The 22,241-nt window shown below is 48.2% G+C and overlaps 1 protein-coding gene across 3 annotated transcripts in view; it reads right to left on the minus strand.

Moving 5' to 3' along the window:
• thoc1 (THO complex 1) overlaps positions 1-17,384 on the minus strand; it is a 92,837-nt gene extending 75,453 nt beyond the window's left edge. For all 3 annotated transcript variants that reach the window (XM_085992820.1, XM_085992819.1, XM_085992821.1), the window contains exons 1-4: positions 17,248-17,384; positions 8,015-8,088; positions 7,812-7,872; positions 5,090-5,156 (exon numbers count right to left, since the gene is read on the minus strand). In XM_085992820.1, the coding sequence (XP_085848946.1) occupies positions 5,090-5,156; positions 7,812-7,872; positions 8,015-8,088; positions 17,248-17,295 (250 nt within the window). In that variant the 5' untranslated portion in view covers positions 17,296-17,384. The remainder of the gene's footprint in view (positions 1-5,089; positions 5,157-7,811; positions 7,873-8,014; positions 8,089-17,247) is intronic.
• Positions 17,385-22,241: the final 4,857 nt, after the last annotated feature.

Below are 22,241 nucleotides of genomic sequence, written 5' to 3' on the forward strand. Positions count from 1 at the left end.
AGCGCGACTGGGGGGGAGAGAGCGAGCGCGACTGGGGGGGAGAGAGCGAGCGCGACTGGGGGGGAGAGAGCGGAGCGCGACTGGGGGGGAGAGAGCGAGCGCGACTGGGGGGGAGAGAGAGCGAGCGCGACTGGGGGGGAGAGAGCGAGCGCGACTGGGGGGGAGAGAGCGAGCGCGACTGGGGGGGAGAGAGCGAGCGCGACTGGGGGGGAGAGAGCGAGAGCGCGACTGGGGGGGAGAGAGCGAGCGCGACTGGGGGGGAGAGAGCGAGCGCGACTGGGGGGGAGGAGAGCGAGCGCGACTGGGGGGGATGAGAGCGAGCGCGACTGGGGGGGAGAGAGCGAGCGCGACTGGGGGGAGAGAGCGAGCGCGACTGGGGGGGAGAGAGCGAGCGCGACTGGGGGGGAGAGAGCGAGCGCGACTGGGGGGAGAGAGCGAGCGCGACTGGGGGGGAGAGAGCGAGCGCGACTGGGGGGGAGAGAGCGAGCGCGACTGGGGGGGAGAGAGCGAGCGCGACTGGGGGGGAGAGAGCGAGCGGACTGGGGGGAGAGAGCGAGCGCGACTGGGGGGAGAGAGCGAGCGCGACTGGGGGGGAGAGAGCGAGCGCGACTGGGGGGGAGAGAGCGAGCGCGACTGGGGGGGAGAGAGCGAGCGCGACTGGGGGGGAGAGAGCGAGCGCGACTGGGGGGGAGAGAGCGAGCGCGACTGGGGGGGAGAGAGCGAGCGCGACTGGGGGGGAGAGAGCGAGCGCGACTGGGGGGGAGAGAGCGAGCGCGACTGGGGGGGAGAGAGCGAGCGCGACTGGGGGGGAGAGAGCGAGCGCGACTGGGGGGGAGAGAGCGAGCGCGACTGGGGGGGAGAGAGCGAGCGCGACTGGGGGGGAGAGAGCGAGCGCGACTGGGGGGGAGAGAGCGAGCGCGACGGGGGGAGAGAGCGAGCGCGACTGGGGGGGAGAGAGCGAGCGCGACTGGGGGGGAGAGATGCTGAGCGCGACTGGGGGGGAGAGAGCGAGCGCGACTGGGGGGGAGAGAGCGAGCGCGACTGGGGGGGAGAGAGCGAGCGCGACTGGGGGGGAGAGAGCGAGCGCGACTGGGGGGGAGAGAGCGAGCGCGACTGGGGGGGGAGAGAGCGGAGCGCGACTGGGGGGGAGAGAGCGAGCGCGACTGGGGGGGAGAGAGCGAGCGCGACTGGGGGGGAGAGAGCGAGCGCGACTGGGGGGGAGAGAGCGAGCGCGACTGGGGGGGAGAGAGCGAGCGCGACTGGGGGGGAGAGAGCGAGCGCGACTGGGGGGAGAGAGCGAGCGCGACTGGGGGGGAGAGAGCGAGCGCGACTGGGGGGGAGAGAGCGAGCGCGACTGGGGGGGAGAGAGCGAGCGCGACCTGGGGGGGAGAGAGCGAGCGCGACTGGGGGGGAGAGAGAGCGAGCGCGACTGGGGGGGAGAGAGCGAGCGCGACTGGGGGGGGAGAGAGCGAGCGCGACTGGGGGGGAGAGAGCGAGCGCGACTGGGGGGGAGAGAGCGAGCGCGACTGGGGGGGGAGAGAGCGAGCGCGACTGGGGGGGGAGAGAGCGAGCGCGACTGGGGGGGAGAGAGCGAGCGCGACTGGGGGGGAGAGAGCGAGCGCGACTGGGGGGAGAGAGCGAGCGCGACTGGGGGGGAGAGAGCGAGCGCGACTGGGGGGGAGAGAGCGAGGCGCGACTGGGGGGGAGAGAGCGAGCGCGACTGGGGGGAGAGAGAGCTGAGCGCGACTGGGGGGAGAGAGCGAGCGCGACTGGGGGGGAGAGAGCGAGCGCGACTGGGGGGGAGAGAGCGAGCGCGACTGGGGGGGAGAGAGCGAGCGCGACTGGGGGGAGAGAGCGAGCGCGACTGGGGGGGAGAGAGCGAGCGCGACTGGGGGGGAGAGAGCGAGCGCGACTGGGGGGGAGAGAGCGAGCGCGACTGGGGGGGAGAGAGCGAGCGCGACTGGGGGGGAGAGAGCTGAGCGCGACTGGGGGGGAGAGAGCAGAGCGCGACTGGGGGGGAGAGAGCGAGCGCGACTGGGGGGGAGAGAGCGAGCGCGACTGGGGGGGAGAGAGCGAGCGCGACTGGGGGGGAGAGAGCGAGCGCGACTGGGGGGGAGTGAGAGCGAGCGACTGGGGGGGAGAGAGCGAGCGCGACTGAGAGAGCGCGACTGGGGGGGAGAGAGCGAGCGCGACTGGGGGGGAGAGAGCGAGCGCGACTGGGGGGGAGAGAGCGAGCGCGACTGGGGGGGAGAGAGCGAGCGCGACTGGGGGGGAGAGAGCGAGCGCGACTGGGGGGAGAGAGCGAGCGCGACTGGGGGGGGAGAGAGCGAGCGCGACTGGGGGGGAGAGAGCGAGCGCGACTGGGGGGGAGAGAGCGAGCGCGACTGGGGGGGAGAGAGCGAGCGCGACTGGGGGGAGAGAGCGAGCGCGACTGGGGGGGAGAGAGCGAGCGCGACTGGGGGGGGGGAGAGAGCGAGCGCGACTGGGGGGGAGAGAGAGCGAGCGCGACTGGGGGGGAGAGAGAGCGCGTGACTGGGGGGGAGAGAGAGCGCGTGACTGGGGGGAAAGAGGGGGGGAATGGGGGAAGGGAGGGAAGGGGGAGGGGGAAGAAGGGAGGGGGAGGGGGAGGAGGGTGGGGGGGGGGGTAGCAGGGTGGGGGGGTGGAGGGGGGAGGGAGGAGGGGGAGTCCCCGAGCCCCGCCCCCCGATGTCCCGCCCCCCGATCTCCCGCCCCCAGATCTCCCGATGTCCCGATGTCCCGCCGTCGATCTCCCGATGTCCTGAGCCCCGCCCCCGCCCTCCCGAGCCCCGCCCTCCCGAGCACTGGCCTCCCGCCCTCCCGAGCACCGGCCTCCCGCTCTCTGGAGCCCCGCCCTCCCGCTCTCCGGAGCCCCACCCTCCTGAGCTGGCTTCAAGAGCGCTGATTGCGGCTGTGAGAGACGGCCGGCGGGCCCGGTTGCCGGGGTAACCCTTCCCGCTCTGCAAGCCCCGCCCGAGATCTGCACTCCCGAGAGCCCCGCCCCGCCGCCCGAGCCGAGCGGGGAAGAGAGAGACACACCGCGTCTCAGCTGCTCCTGCTGCGCGCGCACCCTTTACTAAGATGGCGGCGGTAGCGGCACTCGGCTGAGGCCCGCCCCTCCAGCCTTCACAAAGATGGCGGCGATCGGGGGCCGCTTGTTGACTGGGGCCGGGAGGTGCCTAGCTCGGGCGTGGGTGCGGAGGAGAGGCCAAGGCTTCGAGGCCTACCTGGAAAAATGGGGAAAGGTAGGAAAATTAATGAGATTAGATAAAAGATTCAGAAAGTAATTAACTTTTTTTTTAAAACAATGTGTTTTAAAAGCAACTTTTTTTTTTAAAGACGCAGAAAGCGGGAAAAAGAAATGATAAGTTTGGAATCAAGATGGCGGCGACTCACCTCGGTTCAGAACGATAAGGCCCGTCCACACATGCACCGATTGGTCGACCGTCAGGTCACCGAAGCGTAGGATTGGTCAATTGTCCCGTCACTCGACTGTAGGAGGGCCCGCCCGCACGCGCCAGGAACCCGGCGTACGATTGGTCGACCTCGACGTCACTCTATTGCTGATGAGCGGATAATGAGATGCTAATGAGCGGAATTTTGAACGTTTTTCGGATACCGCGGGCGCAATTTTTGTCCAGCCGAAACGTAAATACGCTTACGACCGTTTTGGAATCATAAGCTTTCTTTTGATGTAACGCACGTGTAGGTACGCTCCATAACTTTCGAATGCATAGCCGGACAGACACACACCGAAGGACAGACAGACAGAGAGACAGACAGATCGATCGGTCGATCTGTCTGTCCTTCTGTCTGTCTGTCCTTCTGTCCTCACGTGTGCGTCTGTCGGGCTATGCGCTCAAAAGTTAGAGCGTACTTACGCATGCGTTACGTCGAAAGAAAGCTTACCTTTCCAAAACGGTCTTAAGCGTATTTACGTTTCGGCCGGGCTAAAATCGTGCCCGCGGTATCCGAAAAACCTTCAACATTCCGCTCATTAGCATCTCATTATCCGCTCATTAGCGACAGAGTGACCTCGAGGTCGACCAATCGTACGCCAGGTTGCTGCCGCGTGCGGCCGGGCCCTCCTACGGTCGAGTGACGGGACGATTGACCAATCCTACGCTTTGGTCACCTGACGGTCGACCAATCGGTGCGTGTGTGGGCGGGCCTTATCGTTCTGAACCGAGGTGAGTCGCCGCCATTTTGATTCCAAACTTTTCCTTTCTTTTTCCCACTTTCTGCGTCTTTAAAAAAAACGTTGCTTTTAAAACACATAGTTTAAAAAAAAAAAGATTTAGTAAGTAATTAACTTATCTAATCTCATTAATTTTCCTACCTTTCCCCGTTTTTCCAGGTAGGCCTCGAAGCCTCGGCCTCTCCTCCGCACCCACGCCCGAGCTAGGCACCTCCCGGCCCCAGTTAACAAGCGGCCCCCGATCGCCGCCATCTTAGTAAAGGCTTGTGCGGCGGTGGCGTTACGGAGCTCCGCGGAGCAGGAGCGCGGCGGCGTCTAACTCCCCCCCCCCCCCCACAAGTCTGTCTCTCTCTCTCTTCCCTGCACCTCCTGAATGCGCGGGGGAAAAGGCCCGGGGCACCGTGGCCGCTTTCGGAGACTTCAACTCCGTGACAGGTGAGGAGGGTCTTTCTTCACGCAATTGGCCGCTCAGGCCCAGAGAGGAGAGTAGGGTTACCAAGGCAACCGGAGCTCGGGCCGGGGTCTCTTTGCTCTTGAAGCCGGCTCGGGCGGGGGGCGGGGCTCCAGAGATCGGGCCTCTGGAGGTCGCCGGGGGGTGAGCCTCCAGAGATCGCAGGGGGGGGTGGGGTGGGGGGGGGGCGGGCGAGCCTCGGGAGATCGCTCTCTCTCTTTTCCCCCCAGTCGCTGTCTCTCTTTCCCCCCCCCCACTCCACCACCACCCCCCACCCCATCAGCTACACAAAGCAATTAAAGGTTCTTGATTATAGACTTAAACATTTCAAAAACCGAGAGTGCTCCAGGTTGAATGGTATTGAGTACTCTTATTTAGAATAAAGATACTCATTTTGGATAAAATTTTGAAAATGTGATTACCTTCTGTGACTCCATTAATGCTAAGGGAGATAACAGACAAGAAATCTTCACATTCCCCTTGTTGTAGCTAAAAAGAGAAAAAAAGTTTCAAGAACAAAGTTACTAATGCCTACGTGCTATACAATATTAGTGGTTCATTTGTTTGAAGTCATAACATTGCTAACCCAGTTGGATTATTCTCCATTAGCATATACAAAAAACAGATCTGATGGCCATCTCGGAGTAACCTGAACTACAAAAAGTGCAACTTGTCCAAATTATCAGACCTGAAATTCTAAGACTGATTTTAAAAATATGCGCTATTAATTTTTATTTATATCTAGATGGTCATTCCCTTCTATAAGACCTTAAGAACATTTTTACTTCAAGAATTCAATGGCAGAAAACAAAGTAATTAGGTGACAAAAGGTGGGCAACTACATAGGAAAATGATTAACATTAGCTTCATTGTTGCTGGGTCAAAATCCTGGAACTCCCTACCTAACAACATTGTGGGAGCACCTTCACTACATAGACTGCAGCGGTTCAAGAAGGCAGCCCACCATCACCTTCTCAAAGGAAACTAGGGATGGGTAATAAATGACAGCCTTGCCAATAATGCAGAGAATGAAAAAAAAAAAGTCCTTATCTGATAAAAATTCAATATTCCAAAAGGCAAATACAATTTTTAAAGAAACTTTTCTTTTAATCTTAATTTTTCTACTAAAGACCATTTGCCAGCAAGCATCGCCTTTCAATCAGATAGGTAGGTGGGACTATCTATTGTTTGGACATGAGTGGTCGCTGACCACTGGTAATATTAGCCCTTGACTAAACAGTACGAAAGAATCCTTCAAACAGAAAGTCTTATTGGCAACTACTGGTTTGACCTAGAACTGACAAATTTTAACCAGATGATTTTGAGTAATTGGCAGTTTTAGGATTCAAGCCCATCACAGTGGCTGGAAATCAAGCACCCAACAGCCAAGCTAACAGGCCATGTAGTAAATGTAAGTTCGGACACAGAGAATACCATATAGAAACATAGAAGATAGGAGCAGGAGTAGGCCATTCAGCCCCTCGATCCTGCTCCGCCATTCAATGAGATCATGGCTGATCATCCAAATTCAGTACCCTGTTCCTGCCTTCTCTCCATATCCCTTGATCCCTTTAGCCTTAAGAAATATATCCAACTCCTTCTTGAATATATTTAATGAACTGGCCTCTACTGCCTTCTTTGGCAGAGAATTCCACATGTTCACCACTCTCTGGGTGAAGAAATTCCTCCACATCTCTGTCCTAAATGGCTTACCCCTTATCCTTAGACTGTGACCCCTGGTTCTGGACTCCCCGACCATCGGGAACATGCTTCCAGCATCTAGTCTGTCTAGTCCAGTTAGAATTTTATAAGTTTCAATGAGATCCCCTCTCGTTCTTCTAAACTCCAGCGAGTACAAGCCCAATCGACCCAATCTCTCTTCATACGTCATTCCTGCCATCCCAGGTATCAGCCTGGTGAATCTTCGCTGAACTCCTTCCATGACAAGAACATCCTTCCTCAGATAAGGCGACCAAAACTGCACACAATACTCAAGATGTGGTCTCACCAAGGCCCTGTACAACTGCAGCAAGACATCCTTGTTCCTGTACTCAAAGCCTCTCGCTACGAAGGCCAACATACCATTTACCTTCTTAACCGCCTGCTGCACCTGCATGCTTACTTTCAGCGACTGGTGCACAAGGATGCCCAGGTGTCGTTGCACTTCCCCTTCTCCCAATCTATTGCCATTTAGATAATAATCTGCCTTCCTGTTTTTGACACCAAAGTGGATAACCTCGCATTTATCCACGTTATATTGCACCTGCCATGCTTCTGCCCAATCACCCAACCTGTCCAAATCATACTGGAGTTTCTCGGCATCCTCCTCACAGCACACACGCCCACCCAGCTTTGTGTCGTCTATTTCCCCACAATCACTAAGGTTGCACTGCAGTGACACTATGCTCTCCATTAATTAGTTCATTGCTGAAAAACTGGATTCTGTCATATTAAGGAGAGCTCTAAATAAGGATCTGCTCCAAGTGTGCTATGAACTAGCAGTTATATATAATAGAAACCTGCTGAGACATACCAACAAACATATAGGGTATTTCCCATCACAATTTAGGAAAGAAGGTGAGATTTGGAAAAATACACATCTCCTCATCCCACCCCCTGTAAATATGCACATTTCCATCTAAATTACTTCAAACAAAATTTCATGTTTGAATACAATATCAAACCATTTGTTAGATAAGCCTGAAGAATGGTTCTGATTGTGAATTCCTCGATAGAGACTTTTACAATCAGCAAATCTCTCCAGTTCTAGTACCCCTATAAACAAAAGAGTAAGTTTCACTGTTTTATCTGTTTTCCTTTCCCAGTTTTAATTCTTATTGCACTGTGGACAAGGGCCTGTCTGGCGCCACTGATTACTCTTCTATCACCATTCCTTCTAGGTTTGATGCACTTTTATGCAATAAAGACCAATGCAACTGTGTCTAAAATTATATTATACATTGATAGATATACTGTATAATACTTTTATTAATGTTCAATCTACGTATATGCTGATAATTTTTTTTGACTGCTCAGTTTGTTAACTTCATTAGTATTTCATAACCATTATCATTACAAGCAATATGTAAAGTTGTAAAAGAAATGTGTCTCTGCCATAAATAGCAGAATTCCAATGACACTCACAATTTTTTCTTCAAGAATGCCTCTGAATGCCTGATCCAGTGTTGTTTTCTTTTCTGTTTCACTGCATTGAAATAAAGCAAGCATACATTCTTAAAAAAAAATTCCACCCTCTGATAATCATGTAAAAGCCAAATTTACTACATCAGAAGCTCTATTAAGTTGGTCAGTTTTAAACGTGCAAGCTAAAATGTTAATTCACTCACCCTCCACTCAACTGGCTGAAGGTAAGAATTAGTGGCTTGACATTCTTGCTGTTCAAAGCTTCTTTTGTACAAATCTAGTGAAACAAAAGTAAGGCTCATAAATGTATTTCATGATTAGTTTTCAAAGTGTTGTCTTTCTTACTCAATTAAAAATTGAGTTTATCAACTGTGTGAATTAGCAGTCTCTTACAACTGTTAAAACAATTTTTGTAAGTCCAGTCTACCTACTGTGCAATTCCACCTATCTGAAGATTGAACAGTTTCCTGCGCAGAGCAAGGTACAGTGACAAATTAAATAGGCTCAAAACTGAACCTCTAACTCCAATTGACATGTCGTAAAGGTGAAACTGCCACAGCCAGTTTGTGCATTATGAAATAATAAGCTCCACAGTGCAGTCACTTTACAGGAAGACTGGCTACACTAACTACTGGTAAATAAATATGGGACAGCAGCTCAACTAGTAATAAATTCATACATTTTGAGCACTAGGTGGTTTATTTTCTGCATATCAACAATCCACATGTATCCTCTGTATATTTTCTCCCCTCTAGCTACATCTGTGCGTCAGTCATGACCAAAGTTTCATGAAAGAGTTTTTTGATTGATTTCCTATAAGCTAAAATCTAATTTTGGTGTTGGTTTAGTATTTCTACTGGTTGCAAATAGGGTCCATAGTATCATTCCAAAAATAGATTATTTGGTCATTCATCTTATTGCTGTTTGTGGGATCTTGCTGTGGACAACTGGCTGCTATATTTGCCTACATTACAAAGTTCCATGCAAATGAATACGAGTTAAGATCAAAGCTTTGGACTTCCACGGTAAATTTTGGGAATGGATTATAAATTGCCTTGACAGGTGCCTGCTAGTGAAGTTAATGTCTGGGTGGGATAAGTACAGGATGCTCCAGGGATTGGCACTGGGACTATGACTGTTTCTAATTTAAATCAATGATTTGGATTCAGAACTCCATACAAATTTGCAGATAACACCAAACTAGAGGTTGCAGTGAAATTGAAGGAGGCAGTTCATAAACTACCGAACAAGCTGGACAAAATTGTAAGTGTGCAAAACAATGGCAAATTAAATTTAATACAGACAAGCGTAAACTACTTCACACAGGAAAGAAAAATGGGCAACATGTACTCCATGAATGGTACTGGAATAGCTACAAATGGAGTTTTAGGAGACTTAACATATCCAATGGAGCAGCAGTCAACAAAACTAATAGAATGTTGAATTATATACTCAGAACAAGTCAGAGGAAGTCGTGATCAAACTGTACAGTGTTTGGTAAGACCTTGAGTAATATGTCTAGCTCTGGTAACTGCAACACAGGGGAAACATTCAAGGCAGTACAGAGAAGAGCCACAAGGCTGATCCCTAGAGTCAAGGTTATAATGACACAGAATTACATATTATATACAGCACAGAAACAGGCCATTTGGCCCAACTAGTCTGTGCTGGTGTTTAGACCCCACACGAGTCTCTTCCCATTCCATCTACCCCATCTCAGCCTTTCAGCACATCTTTCTATTCCCTTTTCTCTCATGCACTCGTCTAGTTTCCTTTTGAAAACATCTAAGCTATTGGCCTCAACCACTTCCTGCGATAGCGAATTCCACATTCTAAGCACTGAGTATAGAAATTTCTCCTTATTTCCCTATTGGATTTATTGGTAACTTTCTTGTATTTATGGCCCCTAGTTTTGGATCCTCCCACAAGTGGAAACATTCTCTCCACATCTACCCTGTTCAACCCATTCATAATTTTAAAGACTTTATTATTTCTTTTTCTATTCCTTGATAAATTGATTTCATAATTTCTCTTTGGCTTCTTGATGGTTTTGTTTTAAACTTCTCTTCTAAGTTCTTCTTATTCCATTTTGCTCTCCTCTCCTTTAGTTTCTAAGTTCTTCTTGTATGTCTCTTTCTTTAAATTCAATTTTCCCTTTAGTTCTATATTTCATCCACGATGCCCCATAATTAGCTTGCTTGTTTTTGGCTTTCAGTGGATGAGCAAGATAACACAGATTACCCTTTTAAAGATTTCCTACTGATCTTTTGTCTCTTTGTTTTTCAAGATTTTCTTCCAGTTTACCTTCTTTAGTTCCACCCTCGTTTCCTCATTATTTGTTCTTTGCCAATCTATTACATTAGTCTTTGTCCTATTTATATCATTGATCCTAGTCTTGAACCTTAGTATGTTGTGATCACTCGACTAAGATGCTCTCCTACCCTTACTTCTCCAATCTGTTTTGGTCCTTTACCCATTTCAAGATCCAGCAGTGATTCTTTCCTTGTTGGACTTCTTACATGTTGAGTGAGAATGGAATCCTGTATATACTGTAAAAACTCAATTCCCTTTTCTCCTTTCGCTACTTCTTCCTGCTACAGGAAACTTTGTTATCCAGAAGCTAAATGTCCGGCAAGCTCGAGCCACCGGCAAAAATCAGGAGCCGTTTTGTTAGGTTTTTTTTTCTTCTCGTGGCTTTTTTTTTCCTTCTCATGGCTTTTTTTTCCCCAACAGTCAGGCTCTGCAAAGTCTCTCTGAAGCTGTTGCTAAGCGACAGAGACGCTTCAAAGGCACAGCCGACTGTTTAGAAGCAAGAGTGTTTGTTGCCAGATACGGAGCTGAAAAGCTCCGTATGCTTCAACATTAACGCTGGTTTGTCCGGCAGTTTTGAGGGAACGGCAACAGCTCGGTCCCGTCGGTGCCGGATAGCACAAAGTTTCCTGTAGTTTATTTGGGGTAGTTAAAATCTCCCATAATTATTATTAGAACATAAGAATGTAAGAAATAGGAGCAGGAGTAAGCCATTCGGCCCTGCTCTGCCATTCAATAAGATCGAGACTCCAGGATGGTGTGTTGCCTCCCTGGTGAAAGGGTCAAGGATGTCTCAGAGCGGCTGCAGAACATCTTGGAAGGGGAGGGTGAACAGCCAGTTGTCGTGGTACATATAGGTACCAACGATATAACTAAAAAGCGGGATGTGGTCCTAAAAGCTGAATATAGGGAGTTAGGAGGTAAATTAAAAAATAGGACCTCAAAAGGTAGTAATCTCAGGATTGCTACCAGTGCCACATGCTAGTCAGAGTAGAAATAGAAGGATATTTCAGATGAATATGTGGCTAGAGGAATGGTGCGAGGGGGAGGGATTCAAATTCCTGGGACATTGGAACCGGTTCTGGGTAAGGTGGGACCAGTTCAAACCGGACGGTTTGCACCTGGGCAGGGCCGGGACCGATGTCCTAGGGGGGAGTGTTTGCTGGTGCTCTGGGGGAGGGTTTAAACTAAAATGGCAGGGGGTTGGGAACCTGAGCAGGGGGACAGAGGAAAGGGAAACAAGGATAAAAGCAAAAGATAGGAAGGAGAAAAACAAAAGTGGCAGTCAGAGAAATCAACGGTTTAAATCAAACATGGCCGCAGTAAATAATAATTCTAATAGGTCTAAGAGTGTTAAAAAAACAAGCCTGATGGCCTTGTGTCTTAATGCGAGGAGCATTCGTAATAAGGTGGATGAATTAGCTGCGCAAATAGAAGTAAACGAATATGATTTGATTGGGATTACGGAAACATGGCTCCAGGGTGGCCAAGGCTGGGAACTCAATATCCAGGGGTATTCAATATTCAGGAAAGTTGGGAAAAAGGAAAGGGAGGTGGGGTAGCATTGCTGGTTAAAGAAGGGATTAACACGATTGTAAGGAAGGATACTAGCTCTGATGATGTGGAATCTGTATGGGTAGAACTGAGAAATACCAAGGGGCAGAAAACATTAGTGGGAGTGGTATATAGACCTCCAAACAGTAATGCGGAGGTTGGGGATGGCATCAAAAGGGAAATTAGAGAAGCGTGCAATAAGGGCACAGCAGTCATTATGGGTGACTTTAATCTACATATAGATTGGGCTAACCAAATTAGTAACAATACTGTGGAGGAGGAATTCCTGGAGTGTTTACGGGATGGTTTCCTGGACCAATATGTCGAGGAACCAACCAGAGATCAGGCCATCTTAGACTGGGTATTATGTAATGAGAAAGGATATAGAAACATAGAAGATAGGAGCAGGAGTAGGCCATTTGGCCCCTCGAGCCTGCTCCGCCATTCAATGCGATCATGGCTGATCATCCAAATTCAGTACCCGGTCCCTGCTTTCTCCCCATACCCCTTGATCCCTTTAGCCTTAAGAAATATATCCAACTCCTTCTTGAATATATTTAATTAATTGGCCTTTACTGCCTTCTGTGGTAGAGAATTCCACAGGTTCACCACTCTCTGGGTGAAGAAATTCCTCCTCATCTCTGTCCTAAATGGCCTACCCCTTATCCTTAAGACTGTGACCCCTGGTTCTGGACTCCCCGACCATCGGGAACATCCTTCCTGCATCTAGTCTGTCCAGTCCTGTCAGAATTTTATAAGTTTCATTCTTCTAAACTCCAGCGAATATAAGCACAATCAACCCAATCTCTCCTCATACATCATTCCTGCCATCCCAGGTATCAGCCTGGTGAATCTTCGCTGGACTCCTTCCATGGCAAGAACATCCTTCCTCAGATAAGGTGACCAAAACTGCACACAATACTCAAGATGTGGTCTCACCAAGGCCCTGTACAACTGCAGCAAGACATCCTTGTTCCTGTACTCAAAGCCTCTCGCTACGAAGGCCAACATATCATTTGCCCTATTAACCGCCAGCTGCAACTGCATGCTTACCTTCAGCGACTGGTGCACAAGGACACCCAGGTCTCATTGCACTTCCCCTTCTCCCAATCTATTGCCATTCAGATAATAATCTGCCTTCCTGTTTTTGCCACCAAAGTGGATAACCTCACATTTATCCACGTTATATTGCATCTGCCATGCTTCTGCCCTATCACCCAACCTGTCCAAATCACCCTGGAGTTTCTCGTCAACCTACTCACAGCACACACGCCCACCCAGCTTTGTGTTGTCTGCAAATTTGGAGATATTACATCTAGTTCCCTTGTCTAGATCATTAATATATATTGTGAATAGCTGAGGTCCAAGGACCGATCCCTGCGGTACCCCTAGTCACTGCCTGCCACTTGGAAAAAGATTAATTAGCAATCTTGTTGTACGAGGCCCCTTGGGTCGGAGCGAGCATAATATGATCGAATTCTTCATTAAGATGGAGAATGAAGTAGTCGACTCAGAGACTAGGGTCCTAAATTTAAATATAGGAAACTACGATGGTCTGAGGCGCGAGTTGGATAGGATTGATTGGGGAATGTCACTCAAAGGTTGACGGTGGATAGGCAATGCCAAACATTCAAAGACCGCACGGATGAACTACAGAATTTGTTCATCCCAGTTTGGCATAAAAATAAAACAAAAAAGGTGACTCAACCATGGCTAACAAGGGAAATTAGGGATAGCATAAGATCCAAGGAGAGGACATATAAATTGGCCAGAAAAAGCAATAATCCTGAGGATTGGGAGCAGTTTAAGATTCAACAAAGGAGGAGAAAGAGATTAATTAAGAAGGGGAAAATAGAATGAGAGTAAGCTTGCAGGGAACATAAAAACTGACTAAAAGCTTTTATAGATACGTGAAGAGAAAAAGATTGGTGAAGTCAAGCGTAGGTCCCTTGCAGTCAGAATCAGGGGAATTTATAATGGGGAACAAAGATATGGCAGACCAATTAAATACATATTTTGGTTCTGTCTTCACAAAGGAGGACACAAATAACCTCCCAGAAATGTCGGGGAACATAGGGTCTGATGAATGGGAGGAACTGAAAGAAATCAGTATTTGTAGGGAAATGGTGTTAGGGAAATTGATGGGATTGAAGGCCGATAAATCCCCAGGGCCTGATAATCTACATCCTAGGGTACTTAAGGAAGTGGCCCTAGAAATAGTAGATGCATTGCTGATCATCTTCCAACATTCGATGGAATCTGGAACAGCACCCATGGATTGGAGGGTAGCTAATGTTACCCCACTATTCAAAAAAGGTGGTAGAGAAAAAACAGGGAATTACAGACCTGTAAGCTTGACATCGGTAGTGGGGAAAATGCTAGAGTCCATTATAAAAGATGTAATAGCAGAGCACTTGGAAAACAGTGACAGGATCGGACAAAGTCAACATGGATTTACAAAAGGTAAATCGTGCTTGACTAATCTACTGGGAATTTTTTGAGAATGTAACTGGTAAAACAGATAAGGGAGAACCAGTGGATGTAGTGTATTTAGATTTTCAAAAGGCTTTCGATAAGGTCCCGCATAAGAGATTAGCGTGTAAAGTTAAGGCACATGGGATGGGGGCAAGGTATTGACTTGGATAGAGAACTGGTTGGCAGACAGAAAGCAAAGAGTTGGAATAAACGGGTCTTTTTCCGAGTGGCAGGCAGTGACTAGTGGGGTACCGCAGGGATCAGTCCTTGGACCCCAGCTATTCACAATATATATTAATGATCTGGACAAGGGAACTAGATGTAATATCTCCAAATTTGCAGATGACACAAAGCTGGGTGGGCATGTGTGCTGTGAGGAGGATGCCGAGAAACTCCAGGATGATTTGGACAGGTTGGGTGATTGGGCAAAAGCATGGCAGATGCAATATAACGTGGATAAATGTGAGGTTATCCACTTTGGTGGCAAAAACAGGAAGGCAGATTATTATCTGAATGGCAATAGATTGGGAGAAGGGGAAGTGCAACGAGACCTGGGTGTCCTTATGCACCAGTCGCTGAAGGTAAGCATGCAGGTGCAGCAGGCGGTTAAGAAGGCAAATGGTATGTTGGCCTTCGTAGCGAGAGGCTTTGAGTACAGGAACAAGGATGTCTTGCTGCAGTTGTACAGGGCCTTGGTGAGACCACATCTGGAGTATTGTGTGCAGTTTTGGTCGCCTTATCTGAGGAAGGATGTTCTTGCCATGGAAGGAGTCCAGCGAAGATTCACCAGGCTGATACCTGGGATGGCAGGAATGACGTATGAGGAGAGATTGGGTCGATTGGGCTTGTACTCGCTGGAGTTTAGAAGAATGAGAGGGGATCTCATTGAAACTTATAAAATTCTGACAGGACTGGACAAACTAGATGCAGGAAGGATGTTCCCGATGGTTGGGGAGTCCAGAACCAGGGGTCACAGTCTAAGGATAAGGGGTAAGCCATTTAGGACAGAGATGAGGAGGAATTTCTTCACCCAGAGAGTGGTGAACCTGTGGAATGCTCTACCACAGAAGGCAGTAGAGGCCAAATCATTAAATATATTCAAGAAGGAGTTGGATATATTTCTTAAGGCTAAAGGGATCAAGGGGTATGGGGAGATAGCAGGGACAGGGTACTGAATTTACTGAGATTTTCCAGCATTTTCTGTTGTTTTCACTGAATTTGGATGATCAGCCATGATCGCATTGAATAGCGGAGTAGGCTTGAGGGGCCGAATGGCCTACTCCTGCTCCTATCTTCTATGTTTCTATCATGGATGATCTTCTACCTCAACCCCACTTTCCTGCACCATCCCCATATCCCTTGATATCCAAAAATCTATCGATCTCTGTCTTGAATATACTCAATGACTGAGCCTCCACAGCCCTCTGGGGTAGAGAATTCCAAAGATTCACCAGCCTCTGAGTGAAAAAATTTCTCCTCATCGTAGTCCTAAATGGCCAACCCCTTATTCTGAGACTGTGACCCTGGTTCTAGACTCCCCAGCCAGGGGAAACATCTTCCCTATATCTACTCTGTCAAGCCCTCCCTGTAAGAATTTTGTATGTTTCAATGAGATCACCTCTCATTCTTCTAAACTCCAGAGAATATAGGCCTAGTCTATGCAATCTCGCCTCATAGGACAATCCCCCATCCCAGGAACCAGTCTGGTGAACCTTCGTTGCACTCCCTCTACGGCAAGTATATCCTTCCTTCGGTAAGGAGACCAAAACTGTACACAATACTCCAGGTGTGGTCTTACCAGGGCCCTATATAATTGCAGCAAGACATCTTTACTCTTATACTCAAATCCTCTTGTAATAAAGGTTAACATACCATTTGCTTTCTTAATTGCTTGCTGTACCTGCATGTTAACTTTCAGTGATTCGTGTACAAGGACATCCAGGTCCCTCTGAACACCAGCATTTCCCAATCTCTCACCATTTAAAAAATACTCTGCTTACATTCCCACCTAGCTTTGTATGAGCAAACTTGGATATATTACATTTGGTCCCCTCATCCAAATCATTGCTATAGATTGTGAATAGCTGAGGCCCAAGCACTGATCCTTGCGGTACCCCACTGGTTACAGCCTGCCAACCCGAAAATGATCAGTTTTTTCCTACTCTATTTTCTGTCCATTGAGCAATCCACGCTAGTATATTACCCCCAATCCCATGAGCCCTAATTTTGTTTAATAACCTCTTGTGTGGCATCTCATCGAATGCCTTCTGAAAATCCAAATGCACCACACCTTATCTATTCTGCTAGTTACAACCTCAAAAAACTCCAGTAATTTCCCTCCCTGCATACAGATTTTCTGCCTGCAAACACCACCACAGGAAATTCTCTTTTAAATAAAGAACGAGTGGAGGATGTTTTAAAGCTGCAAAACATTGCAAAATTGAAAATGCTTAGGAAGCACTGGAACCTCACTTTCACATTTTAGCCCAGGCTCATTTGTAGCACTCTCACCTTTAAAGGTTGTGAGTTCAAGCCACACTTCAGAGGTTTTAGCATATAATCTAGGCTGACATTTCAGTGTAGTACTGAGGGAGTGCAGTACTGTCAGAGGAGCCATCTTTCAGATGAGACTTTAAACCAAGATCCCATCTGTCCTCTCAGGTGCGCATTTGTACTATTTGAAGAACAAGGGAATTCATTCAGTGTTCTGGCCAATATATTTATCTCAATCAATATCACACAAAAAAACCGTCTGGCTTTTAACCCCACCACACTTTAAAAAAAAGGGTGTAGTGAAAATACAACAGTTTCGATGAACACGGAACCGAGTAGCTAGTTTTATATATCACACAATTAGACTTTATTGGCCTGGAACATTGCGGGTTATTGCAAATTATTGCCGCGCCCGGTGTCCCAGATCACTTTTTTATGTCGCTGATGACAACTCTCGCCTCCTCCCTTCCCCAGGCGCAGGTATCTCATTTAACCTTAACCACAACCCGCCCCCACCCCGTACAATAAATATCACCACTATACAGTATCAACAATGAGGAAAGGGCAAATCACTCGCGATCACAGAGCGCCGACGACTCCTTACACTGAATTTCTGTCGTGCCTCCTTAAACTGGAACACGCTGGGAGACATTTTGACCGGAAGTCCCGAGCGCGATGCGAGCTCGGAAACAGGATCTTGGCGCAACAGCGCCCCTCACTTCGGGCGAGTAGAAGGGAGCGCAACGTGATGCACATCGCACTGTTATACAAACCACATTACATAGAACGCAAGGTGGGCACTGCAGGGACTGGAGTGCATTAGCACCACTGGCAATTAAATTTCAATTTCATTTATTAAGTTTCCTTTAATGTATTTTTGTTAATTTACAGTTTTTGGTTTTTGTTCGTACCCAAAAGAGTACACAGAGCATAACGTCGAATGTGGCAAGTATCAGTAGGTGAACATTTAGGGAACAGTGATCATAGTATCATAAGGTTTAGATTAGCTATGGAAAAGGTCAGGGAGCAATCTAGAGTAAGAATGTTTAACTGGGGGAAGGCCAATTTCAGTGGAATGAGAATGGATCTGATCCAGAATCAAAGATTGGCAGGCAAAACTGTAATGGAACAATGGGCTGCCTTTAAAGAGGAAGTGGTTAAGGCACAGTCGAGATACATTCCCATGAGGGGGAAAGGTAGGGCAACTAAAGGCAGAGCTCCCTGGATGACAAAACAGATAGCCAATATGATGAAGTAGAAAAAGCACGCATATGACAGATGTTAGTTTGCAAATATATCTGAGAATCAGGCTATATACAGAAAGGTCAGAGGAGAAGTGAAAAAGAAAATAAGAGGGGCAAAGAGAGAGTATGAAAATAGAATGGCAGACAACATAAGAGGTAATCCAAAAGTCTTCTATAGCCATATAAATAGTAAAAGGGTAGTCACAGAAAGGGTGGGGCCGATTAAGGACCAAAAAGGAGACCTATGCATGGAGGCAGAGGGTATGGCTGAGGTACTAAATGAGTACTTTGCATCTGTCTTCACCAAGGAAGAGGATACTGCCACAGACATAGTAAAGGAGGAGGTAGTGGAGACACTTGATAGTATAAAAATTGATAAAGAGGTATTAGTAAGGCTGGCTGTACTTAAAGTTGATAAGTTACCAGGAACGGATGGGATGCATCCTGGGATGCTGAGGGAATTGAGGGCGGTAATTGCAGAGGTACTGGCCATAATATTCCAATCCTCCATAGATACGGGGGTGGTGCCAGAGCACTGGAGAATCGCAAATGTTACACCCTTGTTCAAAAAAGGGTGTAAAGATAAACCCAGCAACTACAGTCCAGTCAGTTTAACCTCAGTAGTGGGGAAGCTTTTAGAAACCGTAATCAGGGAGAAAATTAACAGTCACTTGGATAGGTGTGGATTAATTAATGAAAGCCAGCACGGATTTGTTAAAGGCAAATCGTGTTCAACCAACTTGATCAAGTTTTTGGATGAGGTCACAGAGAGGGATGATGAGGGTAATGCGGTTGACTTGGTGTACATGGATTTCCAAAAGGTGTTCGACAAAGTGCCACATAATAGGCTCGCCAGCAAAGTTGAAGCCCATGGAATAAAAGGGACAGTGGCAGCATGGATACGAAATTGGCTAAGTGACAAGAAACAGATTAGTGGTGAATGGTTGTTTTTTGGACTGGAGGAAGGTATTCAGTAGTGGTCCCCAGGGGTTGGTTCTAGGACCACTTCTTAATGACTTGGATGTGGGTGTACTGGGCACAATTTCAAAATTTGCAGATGACACAAAACTTGGAAGTAGAGTGAACAGTGAGGAGGAGAGTGATAGACTTCAGGAAGACATAAAAAGGCTGGTGAAATGGGTGGACACGTGGCAGATGAAATTTAATGCAGAAAAGTGTGAAGTGATACATTTTGGTAGAAAGAATGTGGAGAGGATATATAAACTAAATGGTACAATCCTGAAGGAGGTGCACGAACAGAGAGACCTGGGGGTACGTGTGCACAAATTGTTGAAGGTGGCAGGGCAGGTTGAGAAAGCAGTTAAAAAGGCTTACGGGATCCTGGGCTTCACGAATAGAGGTATAGAGTACAAAAGTGTGGAAATTATGATGATCCTGTATAAAACACTGGTTCGGCCCCAACTGGAGTACTGTGTCCAATTCTGGGCACCACACTTTAGGAAGGATGTGAAGGCCTTAGAGAGGGTGCAGAAAAGATTTACGAGAATGATTCCAGGAATGAGGGACTTCAGTTACGTTGATAGACTGGAGAAGCTGGGATTGTTCTCCTTGGAGCAGAGAAGATTGAGAGGAGATTTGATAGAGGTGTTAAAAATCATGAGGGGTCTGAACAGAGTAGATAGAGGGAAACTGTTCCCATTGGCGGAAGGGTCGAAAACCAGAGGACACAGATTTAAGGTGATTGGCAAAAGAACCAAAGGCGACGTAAGAAAAAACTTTTTTACGCAGCGAGTAGTTAAGGTCTGGAATGCACTTCCTAAAAGAGTGGTGGAGGCAGACTCATTCTTATCTTTCAAAAGGGTGTTGGATAAGTTTCTGAAGGAAAAAAATTTGCAGGGCTATGGGGAAAGGGCGGAGGAGTGGGACTAGTTGAGGTGCTGTTGCAGAGAGCTGGCATGGGCTCGACAGGCCGAATGGCCTTCTTCCGTGCTGTAACCATTCTATGATTCTATGACCACATTACACAGAGCGCAACGGTACAGTCCTCATCTAACCTATCCTTTCCTATGGATTTCATATGTGCCAAGCTAGAACATGAGCAAAAGCTTACCAACAACTTTTTAAAAAATGACACAGCCCCAAAAAGCTGACAGTTCAAAAACAGCGATGAATATAGACATGTGACATGAGAACAAGGAGGTGAGTGACAGTGAAGTGGGAGATGGGCTGGCATATCCAACACTGCAAGTATACTCAACGTTCCGGAACTTTCATTGCACTACATGTTAAAGAAAGAAAGACTTGCATTTCTATCGCGCCTTTCACATCCTCAGGATGTCCCAAAGTGCTTTACAGCCAATTAAGTATTTTGAAGTGTAGTCACTGTTGTAATGTAGTAAACATGGCAGCCAAGTCCCACAAACAGCAATGTGATAATGATCAGATAATCTGTATTAGTGATGTTGGTTGAGGAATAAATATTGGCCGGTATACTGGGGAGAACGCCCCTGCTCTTCTTTGAAATAGTGCCATGGGATCTTTTACGTCCACCTGAGAGAGCAGACGGGGCCTCGGTTTAACATCTCATCTGAAAGACAGCACTTCTGACAGTGCAGCACTCCTTCAGTACTGCACTGGAGTGTCAGCCTAGATTTATGTGCTCAAGTCTCTGGAGTGGGACAAAATGAGAAAAATTTCAAATGCCTTCCTGAACCAGCGCAATTGGCAGAATCTCGCAATTTTGACCTGGGGCGTGGCCAGCTGTGTGGGCGGGGTCTGATTTGGGCAAATGAAATCTTGAACCAACATAAAGGATTGTGGAAAACACGAACGTAAGTGGTTTTGGGCGTAACTCACTTACATTTGAAATTCCCCGATCTTTTAAGCTGGTTCAGCCGATTCCGCCCGGATTATGCTTATATAACTAGCTGGAGTTCATTTTACGAAACAAAAACCAATTGGTTGAATTTTGAAACAAACTGCCTCCAATTACCACTTGATTACTACTTGTGCTAGGTTGACAGAAAATGCTAATGTTTTAATTCATGACACCCATCAGACAAAGGGGTGGGAGCGGTTCAGATACAGAGGGGGCTATATTCGATAGCTTAAGCTCATACCTTCTCACTTACCCTTATCCCACAATCTTTTCTGATTTACAAGCTGCAGATGGCGTAAGCATGCACCTCTTGCTTTCTCCCCCTCCCCTCACCGCAACCTTACTCTTGTACCTTTCTCCTTTAAGATATCCAAGAACTGCAACCTGGCCAGGCAGAGGTGGAAGAGCAACAAGACAGTGATGATGAAGAAACACCATCACTCAATTTCAAACTCGCAGCCGCCAGCTCAGATACTGACACTGCACGTAATTCAGAGGATAGCATATAGGCATGATCTGCACATGATGAGACACCGGACACGAGTGGCCTGCAGCCAGGGCAGGGGGAAACGATAGCGCAGGTGCCAGCTCGCCGGAGGGCAGCCTACAGAAGAAGGCTGATGGGTATGCACAATGAAATGCTTGGTGCATTGGGAAGTCTGCCAGAAAGCCTGCGTGCAATGTCAAGGAGCATGGAAGAGTCCGGAACCAACTTGGCACGGGACTTTGCGCACTGCTTGGAGCCCATCCTTTCCAGCATGGAAGTGGTAGCCAACTCCATTAGCACACTTATAGACTCAACCATGATGCAATGTCTGACGGCTGATGTCTCAGCTTCCAGTGCAGCACAAGCAGCAGCCACCCAACGTCTGAGTGCTGCAGTGGAAGTGCTGACTGCTGCCATCATGGCTGTGGATTCCAGTGTTCAAAGGAGCTTTCAGGGTGTCACAGCAGTCCAGCAATCTGTCCTCTAACAGATTACTAGGATTGCTGAGGTGCTGTCCAGGGGATTGGCAGTGGCTCTGTGGAGCACAAACCTGTCCTCTCTCAGGATGACAGTATTCGTCCTCCCACCCCTGCCACTCCGCCAGTACCCTTACTGTTGCCTGTCAGCCAGCCAGCCCCAGACTGTTCCCGCTCATGCCGAGATAGTGCAGGCTGCAGCCGGCCATTGTAGGCCCAGAGTTGCTCAAGGTCGTCCTCCAAGGCTATCTCCAGTCTCCTCCACTTAAAATCAGCAGTCTTCCACCATCCATGCTGCAGCCACTGCAGTAGCACTGCATAACAGCACTAGGACAAGCAAAGGCACACGGAAGACAGGCACTAAGGGAATGCACAAGGGTGATTAGTTTACGTTTGTATGCAATATGGGATGATTATATTTATAAATTTTGTTTGGAATGTTTCTTTTTTGTTGGCTTTTATTTTTGCATTGTGGGCAAGTGAATGCTGTGATTGTCAGTGACAGAGGGAAGGGAAGGTGTGGGACTATTGGTGAATGGGGAATGGGGTTGT

The sequence above is a fragment of the Somniosus microcephalus genome, chromosome 7 (genome assembly GCF_052327205.1).
Source record: "Somniosus microcephalus isolate GS21.2 chromosome 7, FLI_Smic_1.0, whole genome shotgun sequence".
Lineage (NCBI taxonomy): Eukaryota > Metazoa > Chordata > Chondrichthyes > Squaliformes > Somniosidae > Somniosus > Somniosus microcephalus.